The sequence below is a fragment of the Trichosurus vulpecula genome, chromosome 2, assembly GCF_011100635.1.
Source record: "Trichosurus vulpecula isolate mTriVul1 chromosome 2, mTriVul1.pri, whole genome shotgun sequence".
NCBI lineage: Eukaryota > Metazoa > Chordata > Mammalia > Diprotodontia > Phalangeridae > Trichosurus > Trichosurus vulpecula.
The window spans coordinates 121,846,883-121,860,227 of record NC_050574.1 but is presented as its reverse complement, the minus strand read 5'-3'; the positions used below and the strand labels follow the sequence as shown (position 1 = coordinate 121,860,227).

Genomic DNA, 13,345 nt, shown 5'->3' with positions numbered 1-13,345 from the left:
CTCTTTCTCCTTGCTTCCTTCTTCTACTATCTCTCTTCCTCCCTTCTTCTTCTTCTCTCTCCTCTTTCTCCCTCTTCCCATTTTCTCTCCTTTTCCCCCTCATCTCTTTATCTCCTTTCTTTCTCTTCGCTCCTCTCTTCCTCCTTGCTTCTTTCTTCTACCCTCCCTTCTCCTCCCTTTCTCTTCTTCCCTTTCCTCCTCCCTCTTCCTGTTTTCTGTTCTTTGTCTCTTTTCCCCTCCCTATTCCCATATCCTTCTCTCCTTCTTCCCCCCTTCCCCTCTTCTCTTCCTAGTACCTATTTTTGCATTTAGTCTGTATACACTCATATATGTATATTTAGTTATGATGTTGGAATGTAAGCTCCTTGAGAGCAGGAATTATTTTGTTCTTTCTTTTTGCATCACCAGTACCTAGCATAGTACCTGGTACCTAACAGCTACTAACAAATGCTTACAGATTGACTGGGTTCCTTTTCTCCTCTCTTCAGTTGTCCTTCCCTTTCCTTTTTGCTTCTTCTCTCTCCACACTCCCTTTCTTCCCTTTTTTTTACCTCTTGGCTTTGTAGGTCTCTTGCCTTTCTTTCTGTTTATCTCCCTCTGGAAGCCTGGCCAAGCTGCCTGATTGCATTCTAAGAGGAGAACTGGGGGGAGGGAATGAAGGAGGGAGGAGAGAGAGGGGAGGAGGAAGAGGAAACGATGACAGAAAAGGAAGAGAGACACACACAAAGAAAGGAAGAGAACAAGGGTGTCGGCTGGAGGCAAAGAAGGGAGGAGGAAGCTCATTTTCTGCTGCTGGAGTCACCTGAGGTGAGCCGGGCCTCAGAGGGTCATGCACAGAATAAGAATGCCTGGTCTTGCAGAAGTTAGAACACAGAATGATAAAGCTGGATGGGATTTAGCACACAGAATGCTGGAGATCAAAGCAATGTTGCAACATATAATTTTAAGCAAAAAATTACCCTCAAAACATTAAATGCTAGAACTAGAAGTAACAACCATTCTCTTAATTTACAAGGAGAGAAAAATCAGACTCAGACAGGGAAAAGCAGCTTTCCTTGGGTCACACCATGAGTGAATGGCAAAGCCAGTTTTAGAACTCAGGGCTCTGGCTTCTTGCTCTTCCCATGGCATATACTCCCCTTTTCTTTCACCACCCTCAACTTCCTACATAGAATATCCCAAAGAGAAGACAACATGAGGCACCAAACTAATGACCTGGCCACTGATCTTATCACTCACAAGATATGCCCAGCCCAGAGCCAACCCCAGGGCTTGGGATCCATAGAACAAAGCCCTTTGTCAGTATGAGATGCTATGATCACCACTGAAATGCTTCCTCCCAGGCACAGAGGCTTTCTGTTCTGTATTCTGTTCTTCCTTCTCTTCCAGCCCTGCCTAAGACCACAAGGTCTGAGGCTCTTACTTCCTCCCTACCCACAGACCTAGGCTCAAAGCTGGGGGAGGTGGGAGTTATTTCTGCAGAGGAAACTGTTTTTCCTGTGCCTGTGTTTAGAAGCATGAAGGTATCTGGGATAGGAGGTTCCAAGGGACGCCTCCCCCAAAAAGCCTCAGGAACCCCCTCCCTGACTTTTCCCTTTCTGAGGCAGCTGCCTAGGGAGACCTGCCTCATTGACTAAGAGAGAACACAGACCAACCCTATCTTAACACTAGAATGTCAGAAGTGAGGTGGCCCTTCAAACACAGAATACTATATGAGAATAGGTACTTTGAGAGCTGAAAGAGTCTTTACGGAAAAGAATGTTAGAAAACCTCTTATGAAATGTAGATTTAGAGTTTCATGCTTGATCCTCTCCTGTTCTATGATGTAAGGAAATGTTCTTTTTAATTGGTGCTTGTTAAGTTCAGGATAAAAATTTTTTAAATGAAAAAAGAAGAGAAAATTGAAGCGAGAAGGTTAGAACATAGAACATCAAAGCTGGGAGGGGTTGCCTAGTCAAACTCTCTCATTTTAGGAAAGAGGAAACTAAAGGATGGCAAAGGAAAGTGACTCACTGTAAAGGCTGGAGATAGAAAAATCTGTATTATGCCCAAAGGGCAATCAAACTATGCATATCCTTTGACCCAGCAATACCAGTACTGGGGCTGTATCCCAAAGAGATCAAAAAAAAAAAGGAGAGGGGAGGACTTATTTGTACTAAATTATTTTAGAGCAGTTCTTTCCATGGTGGCAAAGAACTGGAAATTGAGGGGATGCCCATCAACTGGGGAATGGCCGAACAAGTAGTGGTATGTGATTGTGATGGGATACTATTGTGCTATAAGAAATGACGATCAGGACAACTTCAGAAAAACCTGGAAAGACTCACGTGAACTGATGCAAAGCGAAGCAAGCAGAACCAGGAGAACGCTGCACACGGTAACAGCAACATGGTATGATGATCAGCCGTGAAAGACTTAGCTATTCTGATCGATACAAGGATCCAAGATAGTTCTGAAGGACTTGTGATGGGAAATGCTATCCGCCTCCAGAGAAAGAACTGATGACGTCTGAATGCAGATTGAAGCAGACTATGCTTTAATTTCTTTATTTTTTGTGAGTTTTTTTTGTCTGTGTTTTCTTTCACAACATGATTAATAGGGAAATGTGTTTTGCATGATTACACATGTATAACCTATATCAAATTGCCTATTGTCTCAGGAAGTGGGGAGGGTAGGAAAGGAAAAAGAGAATTTGGAACTCAAAATTTTAAAAAATGAATATTAATGATTGTTTTTACATGTAATTGGGAAAAAAATATTTTAAAAAAGAAAGAAAAATCCATACCAAAATCAGATAAACCAGAGGAAGGCCTCTGGCTTTACAGAAAGATTTCCTTCAGGCCTCTGCAAAATAATAATTCTCTGAGGGCCATTAAAAAAGCATTCCATTTATAAAAATTTGATTTCAGATAGTCTGTTCACTATCCTCTGGGAAACATGCCAGACTGGTTACTGCCTTCCAGCTTCTGTTCAGATCCCTTCTTCCTAGCCTTGACTGTGACCCCCACGACAGGGATGGGTAACTCCTCTATACCCCTGCTCTCGAGACCCCCTCTTGAAGTAAGCCTTAGCTGACTGCCTCAGCCCTCAGGGCCCTCTTTCCCCCTCCCGACTCTGTGCGTATGCCACTCATTTGGCAATTACTCACACGCTGGTTTGTGGATAGAGTTTCCTGTGTGTATCTGGCTTATCCCTTTCCCATGATATAATTACAGAAAGAACACTGGATTGAGAATTATGGAATTCAAGATCCACTCTGATACCTCCTGGCTGGAGGGTACCCTGGGCAAATGATTTGAGTTGTCTGGTCCTCAATTTCTTCATCCATAAAGTGGGGATAATAAGAACCCACTTCACAGGGGTGTTAGGAAGTTCAAATAAGAACAAGTATGGGAAACTTTTTATAAAGAATAAACCCTAACATCGATGGTGTGTTATTAACAGATCACACGCTCCTTGAAGGCAAAGGATCTTGTCTTGTTCATTGCTATTTCCCTTAAGCTACAGCAGAGAGGTGGTGCGGTGGACAGAGGGCCAGGCCTGGAGTCAAGAAGTCTCATCTTCCTGAGTTCAAATGTGACGTCAGACACTTACTATCTGTATGACCCTGGGAAAGTCACTTCCCCCTGTTTGCATCCATTTCTTCATTGGAGAAGGAAATGGCAAACCACTCTGGTATCTTTGCCAAGGAAACCCCAAATGGAGATATGAAGAGTCGGATACCACTGAAAAATGACTGAATAACAAATCCCGTCCTCCAAGCATCCAATTACGGTGTTTATGGATTTAAATACAATAGGGATAGGGACTAGGCTTGTGATTTCATTAGTTTAGGAACTCCTCAAGGAGAATGGGCTACTCTTCATGGTCCTAGAGTTGTGGGGGGAGGAGGCGGGAGCCCTAAGAGATCAGGGCACTTGCTCTGGATTATATATATCAGAGGCAAGACTTGAACCCAGGTCTCCCTAGTTTTAAGACTCAAGGCTCAAATACATCATACATCACTGTCTCTCATTGATCTAAACACAACAGTTCAAGCAATGAACCTTGCATCTTAAATGAAGTCCAAATTCTAGAACCTCAGAGTTAGAAACAGACCTCAGAAGGAAGCATCCGGTCCAACCTGTAACCTGAGCATAAACTTCTTCTATCACATCCCTGACCAAAGCTCATCCAGCCTTTACCTGTATACCTCCAGCTAGGGGAAACCTGCTACATCAGGAGGCAGCCGATTCCACTCACAGATGGGGCTAACTGCTAGGACCGGATAATCGTCAGGACGGTAGAAGCTACTCGGAACAAGCTGATCATTTTGCAGAGGGGCCAGGCCCATGCCCTAGGTCTCAGCAAGGTAGTGATGGAGGCTTAGTAACCGACCTAGCTCAGGAGAGTGCTCCATTTAGAGACAGCACAGCTGGATTTGAAATCTGGCTTGGTTATTTAGTCTTGTATGAACTTGAACAAGTGGATAAAGCGTGGGTCTTGGAGTCAGGAAGATCTGAGTTCAGATCCTGCCTCAGACACTTAATAGCTGTGTCACACCAAGCAAATCATTTAACATCTTCTGGGTTGCAGTTTCCTCATCTATATCTCATTAGTTCTATTATGTAATAGCAAGGGGCTATCACTGTCTCTGTGTCTTAATGTCCTACCAGACTGTGAGCTTCAGAAGACAGGGATCTCAAAATTTCGTATCTCTGCCAATTAAGAGGACAGTGCTCTGTATAAAGTAGGTGCCTGGTAAATATCTTGCCAAAAGGACTCCCCCATGTCACAGGGATGCTGGTGATTTGAAACTTGAAGGGACCACATAAACGACAGAATCTAATCCAATTCCCTCACTTCACAGAGCAAGAGACTGATGCCCAGAGAGGTTAAATTACTTGCCCAAGGACATGAGGCAAGTGAGGGATACCCATAATTTGAACCCAGTGCTGACACTAAACCCAATGCATGCACCTTCCAACCCCCTTGGGACTTAGCTGCCCAACTGCCCTTGAAGTCTGCCTCAGATCCCATCTCTGTCTACCCAGGTGAAGCTGGAGACACTGCTTCAGTCTTCAGAATTCTTTTAAAAGGAGAAGAGGAAAAAAAGTTGTTTTTCAGGCTGCAAAATCTTTAGATAAATAAAGGAGGGGAATTATGTTCCCTGGGAAAAGAAACCAGATAGGCTGGGGCAGATAAAGCCCTAGGATGGTGCGAAGGAGTCCTGGGGTCTGGCCCAAGGGAAGGGAGACTGAGGAGCCATTGTTTGGGCTGGGCGCCTGGGAGCAGCTCAGGTGACTGGCTTCTCTCTTCAGGGGAAGGTCAGGCTTCGGGCAAGTTACGTGGTGCCAGCTCCCTGGGCTCCCAGCCATACCAAGGAGGGTCTGAGGAAGAGGTGCCAGGTTGTGGTCATCACCTCTCCACCTCTGTCCAGCCTCTCTCATGGGAGTCACATGGGTCAGCCAAGGGCCTAGAAGGAAGGGGGCAGGGAGTGGGGGAAGAAGAAGAATCCTGGGAACTCAAAGCCTAACCCAGAGGGAATGATATCTGGCTATCTTCTCTCCACTTTCCTTTTGCTGTGGGTCAGGACATAAATCTTCCTCACAAAAATTGTAGAATTACAGACTACCAGAGCTGGAAAGGGCCTTAGAACACAGACTGTCAGAACTGGGAGGGGCCTTAGAACACAGACTGTCAAAGCTGGGAGGGCTCTTAGAACTTAGAATGTCAGTGCTGGGAGGGACCTTAGAATACAGAGTGTCAAAGCTTCTAGGGGCCTTAGAACATAGAATGTCAGAGCTGAGAGGGCTCTTAGTTAGTGCTGGGTGGGGGGGACCTTAGAACACAGAGTGTCAAAGCTTCTAGGGGCCTTAGAACACAGAATACCAGAACTGGAAGGGGCCATAGAACACAGAATGTGAGAACTGCAAAGGATCCAAGAACAAAAGATGATGGAGCTAGAAGGGACCTTAGAGAATATGGAATGTCTGAGCTAGAAGGGGCCTTAGAACTTATTTTGCCTAAGTCCCTCATTTCACCAATGTGGGGTGGAGGCGGAAGGGCAGTATTCACACACTGAGGCAGAACTAGAACCTTGAGACTAGAACCTAGTCTCCTCACCCCCAGGGCAGAGATCTTTCCACTCCAGTTTGACTACTTTCAGATACTATGATTTTATGAAACTAACTATCTTCCAGGCAGCAGCTGCTCCCAGCTGGGTTCAAATTATGGGTATCCCTCACTTGCCTCATGTCCTTGGGCAAGTAATTTAACCTCTCTGCAGGGCTCCTGATCTAAGGAGCTTCTCACAGAATCTGTTCCTGATCAGAATCTGTTCCTGCTCGGACCAGCTTTAATCTGACTTTGTCTGCTTTGCATGGATGGGAAGCAAGGGAAGCTGGAGCTGAATCTGAATGGTGCCCAGGTTGGGAGAGAAAAGGGGGTGCTCCAGAGGAGTCTGGGCAGAACTGGACCATAACTCATGGGGCGGGGGGGGAGACCATGCCCATGCTAGGGAAGAGAAGCCCCAAAACACACCTCTTGCTTGGGGAAACCAAGCTGCCTCTGCACAGGGTAGGAGCCCTTGCCCACACCGTACGTGGTTAAAGGGATATGGCAAAGAAGGGAGGGAAAGGGCTTGGCTCTATACACCTGTCTGAGGGCTCTTGAGAGGCTTCTTATATTCTCTACTCCTTTTGGCCACTGTGTGACTATAAAGTAGTATTCAGGTCTACAACATCATTCATCAAAACCTTGCTGGTTTCCCTTTTGGAATTTTCATCATGGATATCCTCCACAAGTATGTAGACCATTCTCATAAAGAATTAATGAAAGTAGGAAAACAGGATCATAATTTCTCATATCTTCTCCATCACCTTTTCAGAGTAGTAATCACTTCTGTGGTTTTCTCCTTTTTTTGGTATCTCCTTTGCTCAGGAACATCTTGAAAAATGACCCAACAACAGCTTCAAGATATGGGGGCAGAAAGAAAGTTAACAGCAGCTAATGTCTACACAACACTTTCCCATGCATTGTCTCATTTAATCTTCATGATAAATAGTACCTCTCTTCTGCTCATGACGAAACAGGTGCAGAGAGGCCGAGGGACTTGCTGGCAGGTGTCATAAGCTAGATTAAACCCAAGTGCTAAGTATAACAATGTTTACTCACCATGTTATGCTTGCTTATCTCTAATCTCAGTGCTGGAAAAGAATTAAAGGGTGATGTGGTCCATCCATACCTGAACCATAACCTACCTGGCCTTCTCTTAAATACCTCTACTGACAGGGAACTCACTACCCAGAGTAGCTTATTTCAGATTTGTTGTCTCAGGTGGTGAGTTTTTTCTTATGGTAGATAATGATTATCAGCATAAGAGGCAGCTAGATGCTGTAGTGAATAGAGAGCATTGGGCCTGGAGTCGGGACACCCCGAGTTCAAATCCAGTCTCAGACATGTAAAAGCTGCATGACCCTGAGAGAGTCATTTAACCTTTGTGGCCTCAGTTTCCTCACCTGTAAAATGGGGATAATAATAGCACCTCCTTCCTAGGTTTGTTGTGAAGATCAAACATCGATAGTATTTGCAGAGTGTTTAGCACAGTGCCTGGCACATGGCGCTTAATCAATGCTTCCTCCCTTCCATTTCCTATGCTGAGTAAACTCTACTCCCAGTTTGGCTCACTAGAATCAAGCAGATCAAACCCTCCCTCTGACTCAGTCTAGCCCTTCAGGGAGCTGCAAACACTCACCCGTTGTGTCCTCTCCCGTCCACCCCCACTGTACCAAATCTCTCCTTTTCCAGTCTAACTGTGCGTGGCATCGCCGCTGATGGTTGCTATCCTTTGTATATGATAAAGTCTGTCAATGCCCTCGATGTTATCAGAGATTCACAAAAAAAAGCAAGTGTGTGTACATAATAAAGACTTGTACTTTTATATAAGACCTTAATTTTCCCCCATTCTATCGTTTATATTTAAGTACCTATTCTGTTTGGTGTTTGTTACGTTTGGAATAAAAATGTAAATATTTTAAATGTTTAAACTTTGCTCCCATAAATGTTATCTCCCCCACCTGCATGATAGCACTCCTCCAACTCCTCATCTTGGTGGGCATGCAGTCAGCAAAAATTTACTAAGTGCCTACTATGTGCCAAGTAAGTGCTAGGAATACAAAAAGAGATAAAAGACAGTCCCTGACCTCAAGGAGTTCACAGTCTAATGGGAGAGCCAATAAGCACACAAATACGTAGAAACAAGCTATACCCAGGATAAAGAGGAACCAATTAAAAGAGGGAAGGCACTAGAATTGAGAGGGGTTGAGGAAGGCTTCCTGCAGAAGATGGGATTTTGGCTGGAACTTAAAGGAACCATAAACAACTAAGTACAATGTAAGCTCCAGCTAGTTCCACCCTGCTAAATAGACTTCAAGTATAGGCTTAGCCGGAGGTGTCCAGCTCAGCCCCATGCCACTCACAACACTAAAAGTAACTGAGAAATGTTTAACAACAACAAAATACAACACAACATAGGTAATGTCAACATGTGGTTTTCTCAGTCAACATGTGGCCACGGGGATCATTAAGTGCCTATCAGTGGCCCAATTTCTATTTGAGTTTGACACAACTGGGCTAAGCAGAAGAGACCAGTTTGTATTTCGAGGGAGGACCAGGCTGGCACATCTCATAGGTGCTCATTACTAGAGGGCTGGACACCAGCAAGGGCTTTTCTGACCACGGAAACTCAAGAAGCTGGCTGAGAAGGTGTGAAGGAGGAAGGAATCTAAGCGTGTTTGTTTTGGTTTTTTTTGGGGGGGGCGGTGAAGACACTAAAACCATGGTCTACCTCATAGGACCATTATAAGGAAACTTTTTCAAATCTTCAAGTGCTCCAGAAATAGGAACTATTACTGTTATGATTATCCTGGGGATGCCAAAGGACTCATGAGGAAACGTGCTTCCCCACTCCTGACTAAGAGGTGTTGGATTCAGAGGGCAGACTAAGATAAGGACATTTTCTGGACATGGCTGATGAAGGAATTTATTTTGCTTCACAATGCTGGCTTGTAATGGAGGTTTTGTTTTTCTTTCTTTTTCAATAGACATCAGTGGAAGGGAAAGAAGGGGGATTTTTGTTCATTGAAAAAAATATTTTAAAAAGAGAAATAATTATAATGTAATAATAAAAGATATCAATAAAAGATTTTAAAATAAAAAAATTAACGTTAGTGGGACAAATAGCCACAATGACAAACCCCAATTCTTGTCAAGTCTTTTCAAGTAAGTATATTCCATCCCACTAATTTCAGCCCCCACCACTCCAGCCTGCTGCCATCTTCCTAGTCCTGGGACCCATTACTTTACTGTGTAGCTATTTCTCCCAGTTCTGAATCTTCTGAAAATACAAGCATGTCATTCACACCTTAATACAGGTTACTGCTAAAATTGTTGGTCTGCACCAACTCTAAGGGCACCCCCCTGGAGATCTCCTTTCAGGGTGACATGAAGCCATTGGAAACCCCTCTTTCTAACTGGTCTTTTTTTTAACCAGTTTTTAACCCAAGTAAAGGAACCACCATCTGGCCCACTGTCCTCCTCTTTTTAAAGGACAAGAAGGATTGCATAAATCATCACTGAAGAGCAGGCATTTAAATTAAGTTTTAAAGGATGGGCAGAAATTGAGCAGGTCAAGAAGGTAAGAGATGAAGGCATTCCCGACATAAGGAACAGTGGCAGCAATCCTCTTGCTCTTTAATGCACTTTCTCCTTGGATCAGGGAGCACCATGTTTGTCCCTCTCTGATGTACTTGGCATGGAATATTGTGTCTTCTAGTTTTTTGTGTTTGCATTTTATCCCCCTATCAATCAGATGATAAGCTCTATGAGGGCAGGAGTTATGTTTTATCTACACTATGCCTCCTCCAGTGTCTAGTCAGGCTCCATGCATAGCAGCTTTTAGAATATTTGTTGAATGAAGTGAATTATGTCTTCAGAACCCATGCCTTGGTCTGTCCCCTTCCCCCCAGGGCTAAATTGTTTCCTCCCTCTCCCTCCACCTCCAGATCCCACTAAGACATTTGGGTCCAAGTACTGGTAAAACTCACTGGAGTGGTATCATCATGTGACCGCTGGTACCGTTTCCATCGGCAGCCATAGATCCCGGTGAGGCATGACAGGCAGAGCTGGGGCTCATAGTACTGTAAGGGCTGATGTCTCACCATCCTCTTGCCCGCAGCCCCGGGGACTTGTCCTCAGAGCCCCATCCAGCCTCCGTGTATCCTGCAGAGAGAGATCAGGCATGAGGAGAGAAAGGCATCAGCTGGGGTTGATGGAAAAGTAGAGAAAGCTCTGACAATCCTGATACAGTTCCGTGGAGTAGAAAGAATGATGGATTTGGAATCAGGGGTCTTGGTTTTGATACTTGCTAGCTATGTGACCTTGGGTAAGAGACCACATATATAAACCTTGGTTTCCTCAGTATCAGGAGGAGTTAATAGTATACGCACTAGCTCATCCCAAAGAGTGTTTGTGAAGAAAGTTCCTTTGTAAATTTTCAGTTTTTATTTGGGCAACAGATTTCTAAATGATGTCTCCATTCATTTATGAGCTGACTCAGAGAATAACAACTTCTCCTGGAATTTTTAAAGAAGACCTGGACCTTTCCCATGCATCTCCTATTCTTTACCCTCAAGCCACCACCATCGCAGTGGTGCTCATCGCCTCCCAGCTGGACTAGGACAGCAGCCTCCTCACTGGGCTTCCTGCTCCAAGTCTCCCCTCTGTAGCCCATTCACTGCTGCCCAAATCCTTCTTCCTAAAGTACAGGTCTAACGTTTTTTCTCCTCGATAATCTCCAGTGGCTCCCTATTATCTCTGGGATCAGATAGCGACTCATCTGGCATTTAGAGCTCTTTATAACCTGGTCCTGTGTTACCTTTCCGGGTGTACTACGCTAGTACTCTTTATGAATACCACAGTCCAGTCAAACTGGGCTTCTTCCTGTTCCCTACACAGAAATCCTTTTCCCGTCTCCAAGTCTTTGCGTTGCCCATCCCCCAGGCCTGGAATGCAGGCGCCTCTCACCTCCCTCTACACGAAGTGATTAATCCTAGCTGCTAGTGTATGTCAGCTTATGAAGGTGGTTAGCACATTTATAAAATGAAAGTATTGATCCCTGCTTTGCCACGAGAAAAGGACCAGAGACAGAGCTTAGAGGGTTCCCAGACAGAAGAGATCCTTTCTGGCTAATGAATTCCTGGGAGATGCTTCAGCCTTTCAATACTTCCCAAGATCCTCCTGTACATCTCCTTTAGCAGTTGCAGCAAAATAATAATAATAATAATAATAAAGACCAAACCTTTGCTGATGTGCCTCTCAGGACTCAGACAGAAGACCCCACCCCCCACCTTGTCCACCACTTGGCCAGGCTGTAAAGTCTTACTGGCAGAACCCATTAGGTAATTTCACTCCCACTGAGCTGAAATATCCTTTCTGGGGACTGGAATAATGGAAATTCTGAGTTTGAATCCAGCCTCAGACACTTCCTGGCTGTGTGATCCTGGGTAAGTCATTTCACCTCTGCCTACCTCAGTTTCTCCATCTTTGAAGTGGGGACAGTAACAGCACCTACCTCCACACCTATCTCCCAAGGTTGTTTTGAGGATCGAATGAGATAATAATTGTAAAGAGCTTAGCACGGTGCCTGGCACATAGTAAGAGCTATATAAATGTTAGCTATTATTATTATTATTATTAATCCTGCCCCAGACACTTGCTTGTTATGTAACCCTGGGCAAGCCACTTAAACTTTTTCAGCTTTGATTTCCTTGTCTATAAAATGGGGAAGGGTAGGCGGGGAGCCGATGGCCTCTTCCAGCTCTAAATCTATAGATACGGTTGGCCTGTATTTACAGAGGCAAAAAGCTGAGGTCTAGAGTATGGTAGGGACTGGCTATGCCCACGTCACAAGTTGAGGCAGAATCTGAATTTAAATCTAAGCCTCCAGTCTCCCAGGCTAGAGTTCTCACCACCCCACTCTACAATAAGAAAAGTCAGATGTAAGAGAAGACGTAAGAGAAGAAATTTTAGCAGTAACCTGAATTAAGGTATGAATGACATGATTGTTGACAAGCTTCCTGTCTTGAAGATGTTCTAATAATAACCTTAATATTTATATCACATTTTAAAATTTACAAAGCACTTTAGATGCAGAGATGATTTCATTTGAGCCTGGGAGGTAGATATGCTATTATTCCCTTTTTACAGATAAGGCAGCTAAGGCTCAAGGAGGTGACATGATTTCACCCATGGTCACACGATAATTGTCTGAGGGGAGACTTGAACCCACGGCTTCCCAATTCCAAGTCCATTAGCCTACCCATCACACCATGGTGCTTCTTGAGAGAGGCATTCTGTTCTGGTCTAGGTTACGTTGAGTGTCTTCTGAGTTCCCTTCCAACTCTGCTATTCCATGGTTCTATCTGTGCCAGACACTGGAGTCCTCCAGCTGTGAATTAAAAACCAACCACGGAGCTGGGAAGCTTGAGCCGGGCCTATGTGTGCATTTCTGGTCTCCAGACAGCAGGAGTCTAAATGATACTTAAGACTTGCTTAGTCTCCTAACTGCTGCTGACAACACACTTAATCGGCTGGCCCTGATCACCAGGGCTTGTTCCAGGGAAAGGACCCAAACAAGAAGTAAGGCCTCTTGTTCCATTCTCTCCAGGACAGGAGTATTTATCTGTGTTCATGCAGAGTGCAGAGAATGAAAATCTAAAATCTATGAGAGAGGAGCCTGGCAAGCCCTGTCCCCATCTCTGGAACCACGTAACCAGAAGCTCCACAATCATCTGCCAGGGACCCTGAAGAAGGGGTTCATCCAGCAGGCAGGGGACTGGATTAGATGACCTTCATGTTCCCCTTTAGGGTGCTGGTGCCCACTGCACTAGCCCCAAGACGAAAGGCAGGAGCAGAAACTATGTGACTTGGTAATCGCTACTGGGTCTTCGGCCATTGGCCAACTGAGGTACGCTGGGTAAAGCACAAAATCTCAGAGCTGTAGGGACAGACCCCAGAGGGCAGAGACCTCCTCGTGAAAGAGTGCTGTCTTTAGGAACCAGGAAGATCCCCTCCTGGTGATTCCCACCAGCTGCTCCGATCTCTGGCCTCTGGGGTCCCATAAGACCTAAGTCAACCACGCTCACACTGCTTGTACCTTAGGAATCTAGAACATAGAGACTGAAGGATGCCTGAAAGGAACTGAATGGCTTATCCTAAGAGCTAGCATTTTAAGGGCCTTACTTGGGCCATTCATTTGAATGTTATGACCATCCTGGGAGACAGGTGCTAGGATTTTCTATTCTGC

The 13,345-nt window shown here is 44.8% G+C and overlaps 1 protein-coding gene across 3 annotated transcripts in view; it reads right to left on the bottom strand.

Annotated features, from left to right (window-relative positions):
* The window catches only part of GDPD5 (glycerophosphodiester phosphodiesterase domain containing 5), a 169,195-nt gene that overhangs the window by 85,872 nt on the left and 69,978 nt on the right, over positions 1-13,345 (bottom strand). For all 3 annotated transcript variants that reach the window (XM_036745986.1, XM_036745988.1, XM_036745987.1), the window contains one exon: positions 10,086-10,260. In XM_036745986.1, the coding sequence (XP_036601881.1) occupies positions 10,086-10,202 (117 nt within the window). In that variant the 5' untranslated portion in view covers positions 10,203-10,260. The remainder of the gene's footprint in view (positions 1-10,085; positions 10,261-13,345) is intronic.